This window comes from Ictidomys tridecemlineatus, chromosome 13 (assembly GCF_052094955.1).
Source record: "Ictidomys tridecemlineatus isolate mIctTri1 chromosome 13, mIctTri1.hap1, whole genome shotgun sequence".
Lineage (NCBI taxonomy): Eukaryota > Metazoa > Chordata > Mammalia > Rodentia > Sciuridae > Ictidomys > Ictidomys tridecemlineatus.
This window is the reverse complement of record NC_135489.1, coordinates 94,566,537-94,588,440: the sequence shown is the minus strand read 5'-3', so window position 1 is coordinate 94,588,440 and position 21,904 is coordinate 94,566,537. Positions and strand designations below refer to the sequence as shown.

Below are 21,904 nucleotides of genomic sequence, written 5' to 3'. Positions count from 1 at the left end.
CTAGTAGAGGGATGGAGGTGAGCGTAGTTAGCTTCAGGTGTTATATGTCAGGTGCGACAAAATGAGGAAGTGAAACGGATATCTGTTATGGGGTGTGTGTGGTGGGGCAGTTGTGGATTGGCTGGTTCAAAGAAAACGGGATGGGAGAATGAACCTATTTACGTGACTCTGGGGTGGACCGCTAGGTTTGGGTTTTGTGGGGGTGCGCGACTATGGAGTACGTGGGAAAGTTTTGGGGACAGTGAGAAGAATTATAGCCATACCACACACAAGGAGGGTTAGTTTCATCTAGGCACAGATGAAGCGTATGATGTAGCAAATAGTTTAAGCCATGCCTGAAAATGGGTGCCAGGCAGAAACTCTATTAAACACATCTATGGCACTGTGCTCTCAAAATGTCTTCATCCCCATGAAACACGCTTTGAAGGATTGGAGGTCACGAGAGGAAGCAGTGATTAGGTCAGGTTCCCTTGGACTCCCAGCGCCCTTAGGTGTCACCAGCAGCCTTCCACACTTGCACCCAAAGACGCCTGGACGAGCCGCCACACGGTCTCCAGGCTTTGATCACAAGCTGTACACTGACGCTCCTGGCGTCGAGAGCTGCCTTGCTCTTTATACCGCCGGGAACTGGAGCCTAGGGGTACTCCGCGCAGTCCACCAGAATCCACGAGTGTCTTAAGGAGCCGGTGCTAGTCCGCGACCTCGGCGGCGCGGGCCAATCACCGCCGGGGGCTGGGCAGGCGCGGGGCACGACGGGCCCTGTAGTAGGCGTGCGGACCGAACTGCAACCCCCACAATGCCCCGTGAGGTGTCGGCTTCGCGACGGCGCCGGAGGGTCCGCCCCCGCAGGGCGCGGACCAATCAGAGCCGAGGACCGGGTGGACGCGGGGCACGACGGGTCATGTAGTCGGCGCTGCGCCGGACTTCAGTCCCCAGTGTGCTCTGCGGCCGGCGGGGAGGAGCAGTGCGGCGGCGCGGACGGCCGTCGGGGCTGGGCGGCGGCGGCGGCGGCGGCGGCGGCAGCTGAGGAGGGCCCGGTTGCGGGAGCCGCGGGGAGGACCGGCCTCGGCGCGCCGCCACCATGTCGGCGCCGTCGGAGGAGGAGGAGTATGCGCGGCTGGTGATGGAGGCGCAGCCCGAGTGGCTGCGCGCCGAGGTGAAGCGGTTGTCCCATGAACTGGCAGAGACCACGCGCGAGAAGATCCAGGCGGCCGAGTACGGGTTGGCGGTGCTGGAGGAGAAGCACCAGCTCAAGCTGCAGTTTGAGGAGCTCGAGGTGGACTATGAGGCCATCCGCAGCGAGATGGAGCAGCTCAAAGAGGTGAGCCACCGTCTGACTCTACGGCCACCCGTGTCCCGCGACCCTGGTGGGCTGGGGCCTGTGGGGATAAGGTCATCCTGCCCAGCGGGGGTTGCCAGGGGTGTGGACGCGGGGGCACGGGGCCGAGAGCTGTGGTCCCGGGCGGGGTGTGGGAGTGGGCTTGGCTTCGGCCGGCTGCGGCTGCAGGGCGCCTTGCAGACTTCCTCGCCTGCCGGACTGCTTCTCTGCTGGCCTTGGCGGCGCCTTCGTAAGGGCTGATGCTTGCGGTTCTCCTCGCTGCCCTGGGTGTGTCTGTGTGTAGAGTGAGGGTGGGCTGGCAGAGACAGTCCAGGGCTAAGGCCACGGACGCAGGTGACCCGCTGGGCGAGACAGAGCCTGGGACTGGGTGGCCGCTGCTCTGTCACCTTCAAGCAAATCACTTCCCCTCTCTTAGCATGGTTGCTTTCGGCCCATTTCATCTCTTATTGTGAGTGTCCAGAGGCCAGGAAGGAGCCCGAGGGAGTCGGGGCTCTGGTTGTACATGGCCATTGCTGCAGGCTGGAGTCCCCCAGTGTCCTGTTCTGTGGCCCAGCGCTCTGTCCTCATCGCCGTGATTGAGCTTTCACTGCCTGGGATGCATGGCTCCCTCGCCCACTTCCTGTCCTTACCTCCCCCTCAATGTGGTGTCTGTGTTCCTCCTGGACGGAAATGTAGGTGGCCTGTGTCATTCCCACTGTGGAGAAAGGAGGTTAGACCCCCAGGCTGACTGAGAGCTTGCAGGAGGGGGCGGAAGGAGGGGCCTGGGCAGTTCTCCTGGGATGGTTTAATTACCAGTGCCTCTCCCATCCTCCCTGACTCCTCAGCCCTGTAGTGGAGGTTGAGGAGAGAGACTGAACTTTCTGGATGGATACAGTCCACATTGGACCCGGGAACTACACCTTGCTAGTGATGATTGTGGGTAGGGGCACTCCCTGATGACCTTCCTCCTCTGCAAACTGGGGTGCAGCATTGCTGGTTCAGAAGGGGTTATTTTGAGGGTTGTTTGTTTAGAAAGACTTGGTGTGGGAGTCAGGCAACCAGTTTGTTTGATGTGTCCCCTTCCCCATCTGAACCCATCCTGATCTTGGCTCTTGATCACAGGGCTCACCTCCTGGCACTTCTGCTTCTAGCCAACATTGGGCAGATGGACTCTATGAAGGCTTTTTTTTTTTTTTTTTTTGGCCTTCTGGGGGAGATAAATAGGATACCTGTCTATGATAGTGGAGAGGAGGAAATGAATTAATCTTTAAATCAAAGCAGAAATACAGCAAGTTCTGGGTTAGTACCAGAAAACTCCTGCCCCTGTGGGCAGGTGGGATATGGGTCCTTGGACGAGATCTTGAGGACTTGACACTGTTGTTTGTCAGGAAGTACTGTCACCTTCTCCAAGCCAGGCCCCACTGGCATTGGATCCACAAGGGGTGGGATGTAGTCCCTCATGTAAAGGTCCCTCATCTTGAGTTAGGAGGATATGACAGAGGAAGGCCAGGGACTGTGAGAATGTGGCTTGAATGCTTTCATCCTATTTCTGGGGGATTCTGCTCCTCTGACATCTACTGAGGATGTCCTTGCATTCATTTCTTGAGCAGAGGACTCTTGGGGGCTGTGAGGCTGTGGCAGACGAAGATCTTTTGTGGACCCATTGCCTACCCAGCCCCTGCCAGGTCTGCAGCACTATCAGAGCACTCTTCCCTCTGCGCACACAGTGTGTGTGAACCCCTGCTAGGCAGCCCCCGCAGTCCCCTTGTGTGATAACAGCTTTCCTTCAGTGGTATCCACTGTGAGAAGAAACTGTTGCTGACTTGACTCGTCCCCATTTCCCGGCCTTCAATTTGTTAGCTCTTCGCTATTATGGACATAATCATTTTTGGCACAGTGAAGAATCATGGCATAATGTTGTGGCATGTAGCTAGAGGGCAAGTCCCTAGCAGAATGGGGAAAAGGGCGTAAACCATTTCTGAGGTGCTCTTTAGGTGTCTTGCTCTTTAGGAAGCTTAATTTAATGTCATCTCTTGTCTCCTCTACAGACTGGCCACATGGCCCTGGACAAATTGCTCCTTTCACTTTTGTAAGCTAGAATAGGGTTTCTGCTTAAAAGTCCTGCCAGAGTCTAGAGAGTGTGCATCAATTTCAGCAGATGTTGCCAAAATTTTGTTTATAGTTTGCCTCCCATGAATATTGTGCCTTTTCCACACATCCATGCCAGCACAGGTTCTTGCTAACATGTTTGATTTTGGTCAGTATGGAAACATCAGGTTTTGTTTTAAAAGTCAGGATTTCAGGAGGTAATATTTGTGAAGGATTTTCTCCCATAGACAGGTGAACCATCTTAGTTATTTCTTAAAATAAAGTGAGTGTAATTACTAATAGATTGTTCTACAAATAGAATTACTTATGCTTCTCTGGTATTTCTAGATAAAACAATCTTTGAGGGAAGGAAGCTGGCTGACTGGTCCCAAGTGAGTGGATTTATGACCAAAGTGGAGGAGAGACCTATGGTGGGTGAATGGAGTCAGGGCTGGCCTGCTGCCTTTCTCCCTGGGGGATGTCTGTGACCTCATGTTGGCTGGGGCTGGAGGTAGGGAGGCCACCCATGGCTCATTTTGCTGATGATTTTTTGAGTTTGACTCAATAAAGTCCACATCTTCTCAGATTATACTATGCCCTCTTGCCTTCCCCAGCATGGTGTGGAGGAAAATTAGATGGACTTTGGTCAGCCTCATGGTGTTGGTGGTGTTGGTGGTCCTGAGTGGCCATGGAATATCTTGTACTGTATCCTCAGCTGCAGCTTCCAGGGGAGAGATGTGTTGGGCTGACGGGCATGGCAGGTACTATAGGTGAATGGGCTGAGTTCAGGTGCTCTGTGGTTCTCATCAGAGAGGAGACTGTGTTGGGAGAGGAATAAGAACAGTCTTGGCTCCACCTGAGGTTGGGCTCCATGTGTAGATCTGGATGCCCTCACTGTCTTGCACCACCTGAAATAGTGCTGAGCACTGGAGTGTCACCACCCTTGTCTCTGAGGTGTGCTGGGTGGAATTGCGTGTCAGACTGGGCATGGCACCTGGCATGCAGCAAGTGCTTTGTCAGCCTCTCCCCCACCTCACTCATGCCTCCATTTCATTTTAGTACCTGCAGCTCCTCCCTATTCCTGTCAGTTGTGAGTGGTTTCTTTTGCTGCCTCCTGAAGGCCACCCTGTGTGTCATGCCCTGCCAGTTCATGGGACCACCCTGTTTCTCCCTGTGCTCCTGCTCACCCTTCCTCCTGGAAGTCCCGCCCACCCTTCAACCTTGGACATTTCTTTCTGGGAGCTCCTCTGGCTGCCGCCTTCTGGACTTGCATGAGCCTCTGTTCCCAGTGTTTGGGCTACTGGAGGTGGAAGGGTGACAGGGGAATTAGCAGAGGTTCCACCCAACATCCATCCTTTGGTGTCCTTAACAGAGAGTTACTGGAAGTGAGCCCAACCTCCTGAAGCAGGAAAAGTTTTGTTTTGGTTAAGGCAGGTGGGGGATTCTCCAGCTCCTCTGATACCTACTGAGACTGTCCTTGCATTCATTTCTTGAGCAGAGGACTCTTGGGGACTGAGAGGCTGTGGGAGACCTGAGGATCTTTTGTGATGACAGTGATCAGCTGTCTGCATGAAGAAGCCTGTCTTGAGGTGGAAGCTGGTATCCTGTGAATCCTTGAGGCACTGAAAGTGACCCTGTTCCCAGGATCTAACAGTTGGGAAGAAGTAGCTACAGACCTCCAAAGATGATGGCCAAGTGTTTCCATTCTTGTCACTTACTGCCTGGGCTTCCTTTCCAGCCACTGAATCTGGGGCAGAGGTCTTGAAGGAATCTTGAAGGAATCTTAAAGTAACCTTCACATTTAAAAATGTCTGAGACTTCCAAATCAGGCCCTGGTACTGTTTTCTGTAGGGCTGGGGACTAGGCACCTGCGTCCAGTAGAGAATCTCCCCCAGGCATGTGGATGGCGGCTGTAGGCCAGCCCTGCCAGCATGTGGAGGCGTGGCCTTGGCCACCTTCCACTGGAAGTGCGGCTGGCACAGCTGTGTTGGAGCAGGCTGTCTTTAGGGATGCCAAGCATGCTTTGAGGCTTAACAGGTGGGGCCAGAGGGAGGGCCAGACCCAGTGCTGGGAGCCTGGGAGCCCTTGGGGAGCCAGGCATTGTCTGGGCAGGAGAGGAAGCTAATTGAATGTGGTTGTGTCCAGCCCTATGGTTTTCTTACTCTGAGGCCAAGGGTAGAGTTTGGATCCTGCCTGGCGATCAAAAAGTTTGCTGCCCTGGATGAGCCACTGTGCTTGTCTGGGCCACAGTAGGTTAATAATGCCACAGCCTGGCACTCTGAATGAACACTTGGGCTGTCACTGTTTTTCCCTTGGGTCTGAGCACCAACTTCCACAAGAGCCATGGTTTGCATGGGATTCCTGTTGAGCCTCCCTTATCCCTGGGCCAGCTCAGACCCTCCTTTGAGGGTGGAGGTGAATTTTGTCTTTGTCAGTTTGGGGCAGCACCCATCATTCACACCTGCACCTTTACATTACAATGGACTGGAGGATGTGCTTTGCCCATGAGGGTATAGAAGGGTTTGGTTTCTTCTTAGATAATCCAAGAGGTGCCACCTTTTGCGGGACAGGCAAAGTGTTGGCTTAAACCCTGTGTTGTCTGTTCAGTGTTCAGTGTGGCTCCTTGAGCCAACCCCCAGAGCGGGAAGGGGCAAGGTGAATGGCCCAGCTCCTCCTCAGGATCCAGTCCCAGGTCTCATGCCCAGCAGCTGTAGGAGGTGGATGGAGAGACGAGGGCCTCCCTGCTCGGGTGGATGGAGAGACCAGGGCCTCCCTGCTCGGGTGGATGTGAACATCTAGGAAGACTGGGGACCAGCTTCATTTTTAGAAGCTACTGTGTTTAAAAAATTGTACGTCTTAGGAACTTCAGAATGTAGAGCAGAGCAGTGTGGCACCCTGTAGGACCTGTGCAGATATGCGTGTTAAGTGGGGAACACCGGACATTTCTCCTGGCCAGCTCTTCTTCCTGTGAGTGTGTGAGATATACATTTCACCATAACAGGAAACGCTGGATGCTTCTGTGACAGTTTTTTTTTTTAAAAGAGAATTTTAAAGGCAGATTTTTGAATGGTTCCCCTCTGAAAGGACTGTCCTAGTTTTTACATATGTAAGTATATATATATGTTTTAGTTAGAGATGGACACAATACCTTCATTTTATTTGTTTATTTTTTTTAATGTGGTGCTGGTAATTGAACCTAATGCCTCACATGTGCTAGGCAACTGCTCTACCACCGAGCCCAACCATAGCCCCAACTGTACTAGTTTTTAAAAGCCACCTTCTCTGTTTGAAGTTTTAAACATAGCAAAAATAGAAGGAGCTGGTGAGCCTCCCATATTCCTGTCCGCATCTGTGGTTTGTGGCGGTGATTAGTGTTGCTTCTGTACTTCAATTAATCTTGCCTGGCTATTTCTGTAAGTACCTCATTTGCTTTATTGAGAAAAATAAGGACTGTTTTTTCAAACTGTAACTACAGTTGGTTTTTCAACCTGAAACCTACTGTCCAGGCAGCATTTGGTTTTCCCCAGTTTGGTTGCTTTGTCCCTGTCAGGGGCCAAGCAGGTTTTGCATGTTGCATTTGGGTAAAGATAGAGTATATGCAGCCTGTTCTCTGACCCCTTTTCTGTAGTGTCTGGATTTGCTACTAGGTCTGCCAGTCCTGTGCTGTGGAAAGCCCTAGCATGCAGAAGTTCCCACCTTATCTCCCTTGTCCAGGCAATCAACTCTTGTATTTTTTTTTTTTTTAAATTAGCTAGGGTGCTGCCTTTAGTTGATACTGGGCTTGGCTCATGTACTGATGTGCTGTGGTCATCTGTTGCAGCTCATTCCTCACACTAGCCTTTATCTCATAACTGTGCCCACCTGGGGTGTTGCTGTCATCTAGTGAGTGTGTCCTTACATGCCGAAATGCCCAGGGATACCTAAACCAGGAGAGAGGAGCAGTTGCCCCATCCTATAGGTGAAGACACCAAAGTCAGAGTGAGGACTGACAGCCTTCACTCTCACTGGCACAACTCCAGTTCAGCTGCTCTTGGCTTGGCTTGTGACCCCAAGCTGGTCCCTTCCTGCTCTGGACCTCAGTTTTCTTGTTTTTGGCTAGTGAATCCCTGATGCCCTTGTAGTTGGATCAGCTTCTCTCTCTGGTGATACTGGCAGTCATGGCAGCTAGGATGTAGCTGCCCTGTGGGTGCATTGCTGCTTCCTACCTGGTGTGCCCAGCCTAGGCCGTGCCCTTCTCATACCCTGTGCTTTACTGGCGCTCTTCTCACAGGGCTGCTCAGGAGGTGCAGAGCTGGTTGTGGCCACTGTGTGACTTGGGATCATAGTACCTCAAGGTGAGATTTTCATGCTCACTGTTTATTTCTTTAGTGAAGCTCGGTCAGTTCTAAGTTAATGCTGGTTTTGGAAATGCCAATTTGGATGGAACATAGTTCTAGCAGAGTGCTTGCCTAGCATGCTTGAGGCCCTAAGTTTGATCCCCAGAAATGCAACAACCAAAAAAAAAAAAAGAGAGAGAGAGAGAAAATTTGAATTTGATCCAAAGTGATTGATATGTGAAGAAATGATTTGAACAAAATGAGAATTTTGCATTTACCTATGTGTGATTCCATTTTTAAAAAACACTAGTTGTGGCTCAGAGGAAGAGTGTTCGCCTAGCATGCATGAGGCGCTGGGTTCGATCCTCAGCACCACATAAAAATAAAATGAAGATATTGTGTCCACCTACAACTAGAAAATAAAAATGTTAAAAAAAAATTAGTGAGCACAGAGCCAGCGGATCTGAGCTACATGGGAATACACAGGACATACATTCCGCATCTGGTAATACAGTTCCCATCCCATTTTGAAAACCTGCTTTCCTCCACCTCACAGCAGCTACAGAGCTGCCCACCTGTGACATCATAATCCAGTAGCAAACCTCAGCACCTCATTAAAATAGCATCAAGTGTATTGTAATGTGTGTGTGTGTGTGTGTGTGTGTGTGTGTGTGTGGTGTGTGTGGTGTGTGTGTTTACCCACTTAACATGTTCAGACTCTGCTGCCTTTTTGTCATTATTTTAGAAATAAACAACTTTAGGACAATTTTCGATTTGTAGAAAAATTGTAGATAGTACAGAGTTCTTATATCTCCCACACCCGTTATTGTTATGTTATTAACATGGTACATTAGTGTGATGTTTGTTACAATTCATGAACCAGTATCAAGTCATTTTCACTAAAATCCATATTTTCTCTAGAATGCCTTAGTTTTTACTTAACAGCCTTTTTTCTGACCCATAGTCCCATCCAGGATATCACATTTCATTTAGTCATTATGTCTCCCTAGTGTCCTCTTGTCTGTGACAGGTTCTCACTTTCCTCATTTTTGATGACTTTGACAATTTTAAGGAAGATTGGTCGGGTATTTTGTAGAATGTCCCTCAATTGGTCTTTGATGTTTTTCTCATAATTATATTGAGATTATGGATTTGAGGGAAGGAGATCAGAAGTAAAGGGCCTGTCTCATCACATATCAAGGGTACATATGTCACAAGATGTGTCATGATTGTTGTTGATGTTGATCACCTGGCTGAGACAGTTTGTCAGATTTCTGCATTCTAAAGTTATATTTTCCCTCCTTTCCTTTCTGAACTCTTTGGATGGAAGTCACTGTGCAAATTATTTGAAATTTTTTTACATGGAAGATTTAACCCTCTTTCCTTCCTTTCCTTTATTTATCTTATGCATATATGGACTCATGGAAGTTTATTTTATAATACACTGGGTTATAGTCCAGGATTACTTAATTTTGTTACTTAAATTGTTCCAGCTTTGGCTATCAAGAGTTCTTTTAGGTGGCTCTTATGTCCCTATGACATACTCCATTATTGTAACTTATTTTTCCCTTTTCTTTCTAAAGGCATTTTTAACTTTCTGACATTACAGGATGCTCGAGGCTCATGTTATATATTTCTTTTTTGCAATCCTAGGATCAGCCATTCCACCCAAGAAGCCCTAGTTCTTTTAATTGGGAGAGGTGTTAGACACTAAGATCTCATTGCTAGGTGTGCTCATTGCTACAGGGGCGTGTTCTAGACTCTTTCAGCTACAGAGCAAGGGGATTTACATATGTCTCCTAACCCATATGTATACACATATCTAAAACTATTTATGTAGCTGTGTGTATGTATATTTAACTAACCATGAATTCATACTGCTGCAGATCATCCTCACCACCTGTCTTTGCTTAATCTGTAACCTCCCACTCCAGCAGTGACACACCTGGCTCCCACCATCCACCATGCAGCACTTCATTGTTTGATTCCAGTTCACATGTGGTGTCTGAATTGTTAGCCTGAACCCCGGTGGACTGTGTTGTCAGCTATAGTACAGTGCTTCTGTATTATTCCTTTGGTCTTCAGTTTTAGGCTCCACTTTTTACTTAAGTCCCCCATCCCTCTAGGTGAGGTTGTTTCATACATCTATAATATAGTTGAATTGTTTTTACCACATTCTTTATTCCATGATGGGATTCCTGATCTCTTAAATGACTTTTAAAAATTCACATACATCAAAAATTCACTCTTTGTTTTTTGAAGTTATCTGTTTTTGACAAATGCATAATATATCATTTATCTACCCATTCTAGTATTATACAGAATTGTTTCATTGCCTTAAAAAAAAATCTCCTGTGTTTTACCCTCCTTGTGTGAACTCTGTGAACCATTAATCTTTTTACTATCTCTCTAGTTTTTTTTTTTCCAGAATATCACATAATTGGAATCTGCCTTCTTTCACTTAGTAATTATGCATTTTAAGATTTATCCATGTCTTTTAATGGACTGTTAGCTCACTCTCTCCTTTTTAGATTATAATAATATTTCATTGTATGGCTATACCACAGTTTATACAGTCACCGGTTGAAGGACATCTTGGTTGCTTCCAGTTTTCTGCAATTTATGAATAAAGCAGGGGCTGGGGTTGTGGCTCAGCGGTAGAGCGCTCACTTCGCACATTCGAGACCCTGGGTTTGATCCTGTCTTCTTTGCTATCCATTCCCAACTTTTGCTCATTTTAAACTAGGCTTGCTTTTTTTCTTATTGTTGAGTTTTAAGTGTTCTTTATGTAATTTGGGTATAAGTTGTATTTTTGCAAATAATTTTTCCTAGCTTGTTTTTTCATTCTCTTAGTGTCTTTGACAGATTTTTATTTCAATACTATTTTTTATTTTTGCTTTCATGGATTATGCTTTTTGGTGTTGTGAATTTTATCACCGAACCCAAGGTCACATCTTCTTCTTTTTTTTTCCCCTCTAGTTTTCTATTTTTTATCTTGTTCATGTGGGTCTTTGGTCTACCTCAAAAAAATTAAAGAAAATAATTTTTTTTTAAAATGATGAGTATGAGGGCTATGTCTGAACTGATTATTTTGCTTGTGGGTGTCCAGGGGTCAAGTACCATTAGTCGAAAGGACTTTCCTTCACTAAATTGCTTTTGTTCCTTTATCAAAGATGAATGAACAATATTTGCATGGTTCTATATCAGGGCTCCCTGTTCTATTCTTTTCCACTGAGCTAGTGATTTTGCCAGTACCCCACTGTTTGAGAGTGTATGAGTGTCTTCATTAGGTTTCTATCTTTATGTGTCCCTGATGAAGTTATACCCTAACCCATCTTTGCCTGAAGTCCTGTGGCTTTCATTGTGTGATTTTTGTACAGCACAGTGATTAGGAACCAGGCCTGGGTCTCCCTATGCCTTCCTAATGGGTATTTGCCAGAGGCTCAGGTGGAATTGTCCTTGTCAATTGATGGTAGTTCTTTTTTGTTTTTAATCTGTAGAGAAAGTAGTAGTATTTGTACTTTGGGTTAAAAAAAAAAATTCACCCAATAGAGTTGGTTAGCTTTTTCTTAAAACGTGAATGTGGTATTTTTCTTCTTCCATTATGTTCCTATGCTCTTGTTTCTAGGGCTGTCCACAGGACAAGTTTCCATGTCATTTTCCTTCTGCTTGGGCTTAGCTCAGAGTAGGTTTCACTCCTGTAAACTAGCCTGTTGACTGAGTCATGTGTATTTTGATCAAGGTACCAGTTAGGGTAGGGTTCTATAGTCAGCTACCAGGCAGCCTGAGTTTGAGTTCTGCTTGGGTATTCACATAGGCAGAAGTTGGTGCAATGTCCCTGACGAAGGATGACTGATTGTCCTGCCTTTGAGTCAGATGCTTCCACTGTCATTTTAGTGTTAGCCCTACCCTTGCTGGGCTCCTGTTGCCACCACTGCCCTCTGGGAGTTCTTTTCTGTCTGGCAGTCCCCTGGATCTGGCTCCACATCCCAGGACCCCACCCCCACCGAGCCTAGGACCTGTTCCACTCTGAGATGACTTTTTTCACCTCTTTTCTATACTTGCTTCACTGACTTTGGGACAGTTCTGTGTGAACCCACATGTGGGTCTGTGGACAGTCGGGTAGAGCTCTACATTCCAGACCATGTTGGGTCTCCTGTGGCATGGTATCTGTCCCAGGCCTGAGCCCTCCTGCTCATGCACATTGCTGCTGTCAGTCACAGTTCCTCTCCCCACTCACTGGCTGCGCCTCAGTTTCCACCATGGGGTACCTTTCTCTCATCCGCACTGGCTAGAGTCTGAAACTCCATCCTGTTCTCAGGACTCATAAGGGAATGAGACTGAGAGGACTGTCTATCCCCCAGCCCATGCTCCTTAGCCCATGCTGTATCTCTGAGAAGTCACCTTTGTTCAGTGACCTAAGCATGCCTGTACCCTTCAGTAACTCTACACACAACCTAACACAATAGACTCTTCTTGCCAGCGGGGAGGGGGTTGTAGTGTAAACTGCTCCTGTGAATTGGGGCACAGTCATTGCCTGAGGTTTGCATGGTGGCTGCTACGACTGGAACCAGGATTGCTGCGTGTGTGCTTAGACTATGTTTTAATCTGTTTTCCGCTGTTGCAACAGAATACTTGAGATCAAATCATGTTAAAAGGGTTAGGGATTTATTTTAGTTTATGGTTCTGAAGGTTGGCAAGTCATCTATATCTGCTGGGTTTCTGGTGAGGTTCTCATGGAGCTTCAAGTCATGGTGGAAAGTGGAAGGGCAAGCAGGTGCATACAGAAGAGAGAAGGGGGCTGAACTCCCACGAGAAAGGCATACATCCATTCATGAGGGCCCAGACATTTCCCATGAGTCCCTAACACTGCTGCTTTAAGATGTCAAACCTCAACATGAGTTTGGTGGGAACACATTATTCAAGCTGTGGCAGGCTATGACATGGCCTAGGGTGGTCTCTGAAAGAGTGTGTCCAGGATGACCACGCAGGGTAGTGTGTCATCACGGGAAGAAACCAAAAGTGTTTCGCCTTGTGACCTGTCAAGGCACGGGGGACAGGCCTCAAGGTATGAGGGGGATAGGGTTGGGGCTAGGAGACCAGGCACTTGGGCTTACCCTGCCTCTTAGGACAGACACACCAAGTCCTGCATCCCTCAGTCTGAACCTGGGTCTTGTCCTGTTGTGTGAGCCCCTTGTGGCAGGGACCCACCACAAGACGACTGAGATTGGATGTGCACCCAGGGTGCCTGTCACGCTGCAACCCTGGGACGGGGTGCTTGATTGCAGTGGGCCAGCAGACCTTCCCACCTTCCAGGACTTCTGGCTATTGAGCGTTTGTGTCATCACCACCTATGACTGCCTCTCTTTGGGCTCCTCTCGTGTCTCAGGTCCCATGGTGGGAACAATTCTAGATTGTGAGGAGATGGCCTAAGCTTGAGGTTCTCTTGCCACTTGCTGACCTGAAGGCTTGCAGATGTCCCTCCCTAAAATGGGCTAATGAAGTTAAGAAATGTGATGAGGGCTAGAGATGAATTGAGGAGAAAACCTGGCTGCTACCGCACTCTGTTGTGGTTTCCACCCCAACCTGGGGTGGGCTGCTTTGCCCACTGAGCCACCCTCCCCTGGTCTGGAGTAGATGTAAGCTGGACTGTGCCCAGCATGGCCTTGGGCTGCCTCTTCTGCCTGTTTCATACACTGTTGAATGGAGGTTTGTGTTGGGGCAGCCAGCTGCTGTTGAGGATGAGGACTGGTCCCCAGGCCCCAGGACTGGGCTCTGTGTCCTCGGGTGGGGGAGCTTTGGTCCGTGGGGACCTCTGCCAGCCCCAGGGCTCAGCTGGCTAGAAGCCTGTCTGCTGACACCAGGGCAATTAGGGTGTAATCTTCTCTAAATGGCACCCAATTCTGGCTAAATCCCTCCTGTCCAGGGATGAATCCCCTGTTTTCTAAAAGCAGCTTAGCATTTGGATGTTGCCCAGGGCAGCTGGGGTTCTCAGTTGGTGACAGGATGGTCACTGAGGATTGACAGGGGCCTCACGGAGGAGGGGCTGTGACCCAGCAGTGACAACCAATACAACCTCAGGCTGTTCCCTGTTAGGGTGCCTCACAGGCCCTCTGTCCTAATGACTTCTACAGCCACAGTGTAAAGGCTCCTACAGAAAGAGAGCCCTGCAGTGAGAAGGGCAGGCTGCTCCCTCAGCCTCTTGCTGTGGGACACGAGGGACAGAAGGATCATTGGAGAAGCCTGGGCCAGTATGGGTCTATGGCATGTGGTCTTATAGATAAATAAGGCCTGCTGGGCAGAGGAATGTGGGCAGATATTAGTGGGCCTGGCCCCTGAGTCCCAAGAGGCCACCATCCTCTATTGCAGGGATATCATAGTTTTCCCAGGCTCCTGCTTCTTGAGGCCTGGGCCTCCTCCCTGCCCCCCTTCAGGCAAGGCTATCTCAATTCCTCAGGGCCCAGCTCCTCCTCCTGGCCTTTCCTCAGCACCCGCTCCCCAGAACCCCTCTGCCTTTCTCTGGACACCTTCTCTGGAACCACCCTGTTTCAAAGAAGAAAGATGGTTTTTTGGAATGACAGGCCCTATGGTGCCACTGAGGCAAATCATCTGATCTCACTGAGTCTTAATTTTCTTACCTGTGAAATGGGGTTGGTGACCGGTTCAACTTTGCAGGACTGGTATGAGGCCCAGATGAGAACTCTGTCCTCTCCTGGGAGCCCTGGAGTCTATGCCCTCTGCTGTGTGCTTTGAACAAAAGGAGGAGGGAATTGCTCCAGATGACCTTTCCTGAAGCCCCTCACCCAGGTGGGGTAGATGGGAAGAGCTGGCTGAGGAGACCCCAGTGATTTCCTGGGGTACTTTTGGGTGAGTCATCAGGTCCATTGCCTAGATCTGCCTGCACAGGATCATCTGGAACTTTGAACACTTCAAAGCCCTGGCCACACCTGGGCCTATTAAATTGATCTCAGGAGTGTTTATGCTTCTAGAATAATTCTGTGGGAAGATGAGTGTGGGAACTCCAGCCCCTGCAGTTTACTCCTGGAGATCTAAATGCTCCTTCCTCTGCCCATGATATGATTTGGCCCATGGACAGGTCCTGTCTGTCTACTTTGGATACTTTAGTGCCCCTCTTTGGAGTAAGCCTGAGCCCAGGAGGTACTGTGTGGGAACAGGGAAGACCCAGGAAAGGTTTGAGTCTGGGAGCTACTCCTGCTGTGTCATTACTGGGTATATGTTCTCTTACTGACTGGAGGGGAAAGAGGAGATTTCCACAGGAACTTGAAAAGCCAGCTTATCCAGCACCCCAGTGTTCCCTGAACCCCCAATCTTACCCTATATTCTAGCATCTGTCATCTCTTGGACTTGCCATCCCCAACTGCCTATTTCCCAGCTGTGTCCCCATGTCTGTCCTCCGTTCATTCCACAAATACTTCCTCCGAGTGCCCACCACCTGCTGGGCATGGGCTTGTCCTTTCCATTCCTACACCTGCCAAGGAGAAGTTTCTCAGACTCAATGTCGTACAGTGTCCCCTCATGCAAGAAGCACTGCTCTGCCCCGTGCTGTGTCTGGATGGCAAGCCCTGCCTCTGTCTTCTGACCAAGCCTCCTTTGGCAACTGTGAACTGGCTTGTTTGGGTGCTGGTCAAGGGTAGTGTTGGTCTGGAGGGGCTTCTCTTGTTCTGGGGGAGCTCCTGAATTATACCTCTCTGCCAGAAGCCTTCTTTCCGACCTTGGGCCTGACCCTGGGCCCTGAACTTTGCTCAAGAGCTGTGCTCCCACAGGCCTCCCATGAGAGAGGAGCAGGATGAAACCTCTTCCTGGAGCCTGCAGGGGCTTTGAAAGGGTGCACCAGCGTGCAGATCTGTTTCCCACTGTAGCTGGGTCTGGTACAAAGTGCTTCTCCACAGCCAGGCATGATGGCACACAGCTGTAATCTCAGCTATACTGGAAGCCAAGGAACGAGAATTGAAAGTTGAAGGCCAGCCTTGAGACTCTGACTCAAATTAAAATTTAAAAAGGCCTGGGTATGCAGCTTAGTGGCAGAGTGCTTGCCTCACATGCATGAGGCCTGGAGTTCAATCCCCAGTAATACAGGGGAAATAAGTGCTTCTCCACAGGGCTGCCTGACTTCCCAAACTGGGCCAAGATGCTGCAGCTACTGCTGTTTGCAGGGAGGGTGGTGCCAAGTCCATTTTAGACCCTGGCGATATCCTGGCTCTGAAATGTGGCCTGATTGGGATCCAGCACGGAAGTTGCAGGACTCTTCCCCAGCCCTCTAGAAGGTTCTTTATTCATGTGGAAGATTAGCAGATCCTTTCTTAGAGGTTTCCAGGGTTTTGCTGCTAGTGGGGTGTTTCACTGAGGCGGAGCTGAGCCCTGTTTTAAGATCAGGTGGCATTTTTGAAGTGGCCTCTGACCCCCAGGAGCAGACGTTTCTGATGATTCTGCTTGGCACAGTCCTTATTTTTTAAATTGAGGTATAATTCACTCCAAATACAATGTTCAGTGTGTATACTCAGGTGGCTGCTTCCTAAGTAAAACCCTCTGCCTGCCCGCTGCAGTGATCAGTGGACCACTTGGGGTGCAGCTCCTGTCACCTGCCACAGCTGTGCATGTCAGGAGCTAGTTTTCTCACTGCTGAGTAACAGCTTCTGTGAACTGTGCACCAGGCTTGGTGTGGACATGTGGCACGTGCTCCCACCTTTCTTGGTGGAAGCCACTGTCAACCCTTCTTCTTTCTTATTCACATGCCAGCAGGTCTCCAACAGGGAGGTGGCCCTCTTGTAATGCTTTCCTCAGTTACCCTGCATCTGGGCAACAGGTGCTGTGTTTCAGGAGTGAATTGATTTCCATGGGAAGTGGGTTGGGACTTCAGACCACAGGACCTGCTTCAGCCAGATCCAAATTAGTAGGCCTCCCCCTGAAGTCCAGACTTCCCAGGATCCAGGCCAAGCCACAGGTGTTCCCCCCCTTGAGAATAGAAGTTTCAAGTTCCTCAGGTGATTCTGGGGAACAGGCAGGGTTAGGCAGTGCCAATTCTTCTAGCTCCTGAGCCTTCAGACCACCTTAGGGAAATGTTTATGGAGTTAAGTTTCTCACCTGTAAAAAAGAGTTAAGCATTAACTCTTATGAGAGGCTAATGAGCTTCCATTGGGGCAAACTGTGAAAACCAGTTATTATTGCCCTCCTTTCCTGGGGCCAGGCTCTTGCTTGCTTTCCTGTTTATAGCTTTTGTCCTGGTCTTCCTCCTACCCCAGGCTCCATCAGAGCTGGAGCAGGCAGAGCTGATGGCAGAGGTGCCCAAGGCGGTGGGGATTAGGGCAGAATAGGGGAGGGGGTATCTGAACAAAGCAGACTCAAGGAAGACGCCCCAGGATCTGGAAGCCCCCTTCTGATGGGTTCAGTAGCCCCCACCCACCACTGCACTGTCTCGGCCCCTGTGTGTCTGGTGCTGCCAGGAGCGTCTGCACACATCTTGGGCCTTCTTGTCTTGGGTCATTACTGGGTTAAGCAATAGGGAGGGGTTTTAGTTCTTTTCACACCCATCCCCCAACCCAGTCCCTCCCTCATGGCCCCAGGGCCCTCCCAGCCTAATGCAGAGTAGGCCCTTTGACTGTTTCACTGGTGCTTTGTGGCTCCTCAGTGCATCTGTTTGGAGCATATGGCCCTTTGTAAATCTGCAGTCCATTTCTTGTCACTATTTCTTGACCTGGCCCTGTGTTCTTATATCAGGTTTTTATGAAGTGCATTTAGGGAAATTGGATCTTTCATCCTGTCTATGATACTGTTTCATCAATAATGCGTAATTGAACTCCCTGGAGTATATTCAGACCAGGGGTACATTTAGTTTAGAGTTTCATTAACCTTTTAAACTATAGTTACATATAGTTGAATGCACAAACTTTAAGTGCATGAGTGTGTTGGCAGATACCTGCTTCTTTCCTGGGGTCCATTTGCCATTCTGTTCCTTTCTTTTTTCTCTCCAGGAGTGGGAATGACTATGGCTTCTTGCTCACTTTAGAGTTGTACATCCGGGTAACATTTCAGATAGTGTGTCCTTATAGTTGAATTGCTTTGGGATTTTGTTTTAAATGGATTGATTCTATTTCTTTCTTTTTTTTTAATATTTATTTTTTAGTTATTGGCGGACACAACATTGTTGTTTGTATGTGGTGCTGAGGATTGAACCCGGGCCGCACGCATGCCAGAGGAGCGCGCTACCACTTGAGCCACATCCCCAGCCCCGGATTGATTCTATTTCAATACTCTGTATCAGAGATGATTTTGTTTCTCTGTTTTTTAATTTAAATATAATTATTTTCAAGCCCTATTCATAATAATTTTGATAACCATCTCTCTCTCTCTCTCTCTTTTTTTTTTTGGTGGTGCTGGGGATTGAACCCAGGGCCTGTGCATGAGAGGCAAGCACTCTACCAACTGAGCTATATCATCCCCAGCCCCTTGATAATCATCATTTTACACTAGTTTCTTAAAGTAAAATGAGCTGTTGTTACCAGCAACCCAGCCAGGATAACCTGCCTGGATCCCAGCAGACTGGTTTCAGGGTCCGCCCACGTAAGAAATATGCAAATGATGGAAAAAGGAAAAATTAATTTTATGCAGTTTGATCGCACTGGAGAGAAGCAGCTAGATTGCTTTTCTCCAGTCTCAACGCAGTATGATTTATGGAAACAAAAGCCAGGCGATATACACATATAGATTTCACTAATCAGAGAATAGGTCAGTTTTAGACTCCTTGGCACCAGTGTAGGCCAGGGGGGTAGTTTTTATTCTCCAAGTTAAACTCAGGAGCGGTTTCACTTTTCATTATAGTGTAAGGTGAATACAGAATCGACCTAGATCATAATGGCACAGCTTCATGGTTTATCACAGTGAGTACACCTACACTGCCACAAGCAGATCAAAAAATCGTGCTGTCAGCCACCCAGGGCTACTCTAGGTCTTTTGGGGCTGTGACACCACAGATCCATCTTGTCCACTTTCAACTTACTATACCTGGAGCACACGTGTTCACTCAGCGTTACTTTGTGAGAGAGAGATTGGTGGTACCCGTGTGTGTAGGTTGTTGGAACCCCTTGCTGTATGGGGTTTGTGTAGATGTCCACATCCTCCTCAGCCACTCAGGGGGACAGCATTTGGGTGGTTTCTAGCTTGGTGTTTGAACACTCCTGCGGACGGAGAGTGCTTCTGTCTGTTGGGCATGGATGGGCCATCTTCCAGAGAGCGGGGCAATGTGAAGGAGCCCCAGTCCTCACTGTCCTTACTGCTGGCCTTTGTTGTCATTGGTTAAATACTAACCATCCCAATCCGTGTATAGCAGTAGCTCATTGCGGTGCTATTTGTCTTCCTCATGGATCATTTCCAGTACTTCTGGCATGAACGTGTCAGGACCTTCATCCAGTGCTCTTGTTGGACATCTGTCTTTTGTTGTTGTTGTTGTTTGTTTGTTTTTGTTTTTTTCTGGCAGTACTAGGGATTAAACCCAGGGGCACTCTGCCTCTGAGTTAGACTCACCAGCCCTTTTTGTTTTATTTTGAGATAGGGTCTCATTAAGTTGCCGAGGCTGAACTCAAACTTAGGATCCTCCTGTTTCAGCCTCTGGAGTTGCTGGCATTGCACATATGCATCACCGTGCCTGGCTGTCATGTTCTTATTGATGTGGGACCCCTTGATATAGCCAGGGTATGGCTCCCTTTGCCCTCAGGTAGCAATTCTGACCCCTTTGTGCAGTGGAAGGAGCCAGCAGGAAGGGGGCAAGGACAGCTCTATTCCAGCTGAGCCTCTGCCCTTTCATGGCCTCAGCTGAGAGCCTTAGTTTCTTCCTCAGTAAAATGGAAGCATGAATTCTCAGAAATTTGAGATAGGCATTAGGCAGAATAATATACTTTATGAGACATACAGAGTGGTAGCTTTTATTGTTTCTAATAGTTTCATTATAAAATGAGAAGATACCTCAAACCCACTAGGATGGCTCTAATCAAAAGACAGATGACAGCAAGTACTGGTGAGGATGTGGAGAAGTTGGAACCCTCTACACTACTGTGGGAATGTAAAATGGGGTAGTCACTGTGGAAACAACTTGGTTCCTTAAAAAAAATAAAAGTTGAAGAGACAGCATGTTCTTCTCCTAGGCATATATACCCGAGAGAATTGAAAATATACATCTGTGCAAAAATCTAGAGATGCAAATTCATAGCACCACGATTGATTATAGCCTAAAAATAGAAACAGCCCAGACATTCATCAAATGATTAAATGGATTAATAGGATGTGGTCTGCCCATGCCATGAACTAGTATCCAGTCGAAAAAAAGGAATGACATGCTGACACACCCTGCAGAAGCATTATGGCAAGTGGAAGAAAGGAGTCACCGAAGGCCACAGGTTGTGTGATCACATTTCTGTGAACTGTCTAGAATAGACAGATTTATCAAGACAAAAGATAGCTTAGTGGCCTCACGGTCTAGGGGGAAGGGAGCTAGGGAGTGATTGAAATGGAGAGAGCTGTTTTTTTTTTGGGGGGGGTAGTGACAAGGGAGCATTAATATAATGGTCACGCAACTCTGAATGTATGGTAAACCAATGAATTGGTGTCTAATTCAGGGTGGTACTATGGTATATGGATTATGTCTTTTTAAAAATGTTTAAATGGAGTTAAGGGGGAGAGGCCTTTGCTCACTAATCCTCTAGGTAGATTTCACCGTTAGTCTGAAGTAATCTCCAAAAGATTTGAAACAGCTTCCTTCCAGCTCTGCAGCTTTGGTGTCCACAGGGAATAAACTCCATTGAGGAATAATCTTACCTCGATATTAAGTGTAGCCTTCCTCATTAGTGTATTTATAATTTCCTTGGGAGTAAATCATGTTTCTAGTCAAATTAATGGCTAGGGGTTCTTTTTTTTTTTTTTTTTTTTTTTGAGGTAAAGTTATAAATGTAATTGCTCTTTTTCGTTATGTAGTCCTTACCTAACAATCAAATTTGAGGGAATTTGTTTTTAAATGTTTGTCTGTGGCAGAAAAGTTGGTAGTTTGCCTTCTGATGTATGATTTACTTATGCTTGTTGGTCTGTTCTGTTCCATAGCAGATGCTAAATCCAGGTTTTTTAAAAAACTGAATTCACTTACTGTTTTTTGGTTCCTGGGCAAGATCTTCTGATCATGTGAGTAACTGATAAGATGAATATTGGTTCTCTGTATGAGATTTGCAGTGGTTTGCTTCCATGTTCAGCATTGGTTTGGTCTTCGATCCTACCTTCTGGAAGGAAAGACGGGTAGAAACCTGGAGAACATTCATTGTTTGAGTGGATGTGGTAGAGACAGGGACACTGGGCCTGGGTTTGAGTCCTACCCTGCGGCCTGGCACCTGGGCTTCCTCTTGGACATGGCACTTCATGCCTTGGCTCTGCTGTCCCGGGAGACAGGCCTGCTGCTGCTTGCTCTGGCCAGGGATGGGAGGTGGAACAGAGAGATGCGGTGGCTCAGTCCTCACATACCTGTGGCACCGCACAGTCGTAAGTGTTCGGTTACCTGGTTTAGGGATGTGTACTTTTTACAGATTTACTGATTTGGATGCACTAAGTGGCCAAAACGTGCCAACAGTTGTTTTGCTGTAGTCTTTTGTTTCTGGGTTTGGTTGTGTCCCTGTCCCTTGGTGAGACTTGGCCTTGCTACCTTGTTCAGTTTCTGAAGTCCCTGAATAGATGCACTGTTTCTTTTTATCATTAATATTTATTTTTAGTGCAGAGCCACTCCTCCAGCACAGGACTTCTTGGCAGTGATCCCTGAGTTTTGATATGATACGTTTCTATTTTTTGTTTACTTGGTTTCCTGTTGTTTTGTTCTGTGTGCCTTCTCTGATAGAGACATTATTTAAGAGGTCATTTTTGTTTTCATGTTTGGGAGCAGACTAACATAGTTTCCTCTAATGTTTACTTTTTTAAAACAGTTGTAGATTTACTTTTGTTCTTGCGTGGTGCACATACATGAAAGTGAAGTTTCTTTTTTAGATTACTCTGATGTTCTGTGTCCCTTTTTGATATCATTTTCTTCCAAAAAAGAACTTTTCTTGGAAAGAAGGTTGTGTCCTTAGTCCTGGTGTTGTCTTCTATGTTTGTACCAGTCAGTTGCCTGCCACTGTCACTGTGGGGGTCCCAGATTTCT

At 47.8% G+C, this 21,904-nt stretch overlaps 1 protein-coding gene across 2 annotated transcripts in view; it reads left to right on the top strand.

Moving 5' to 3' along the window:
• Positions 1-968: 968 nt before the first annotated feature.
• Positions 969-21,904, top strand: part of Bicd2 (BICD cargo adaptor 2) — a 47,956-nt gene continuing 27,020 nt past the window's right edge. Inside the window, exon 1 of one of the 2 annotated variants that reach the window (XM_005320872.5) lies at positions 969-1,321. In XM_005320872.5, the coding sequence (XP_005320929.1) occupies positions 1,082-1,321 (240 nt within the window). In that variant the 5' untranslated portion in view covers positions 969-1,081. The remainder of the gene's footprint in view (positions 1,322-21,904) is intronic. The other variant, XM_005320873.4, reaches the window with a different exon arrangement.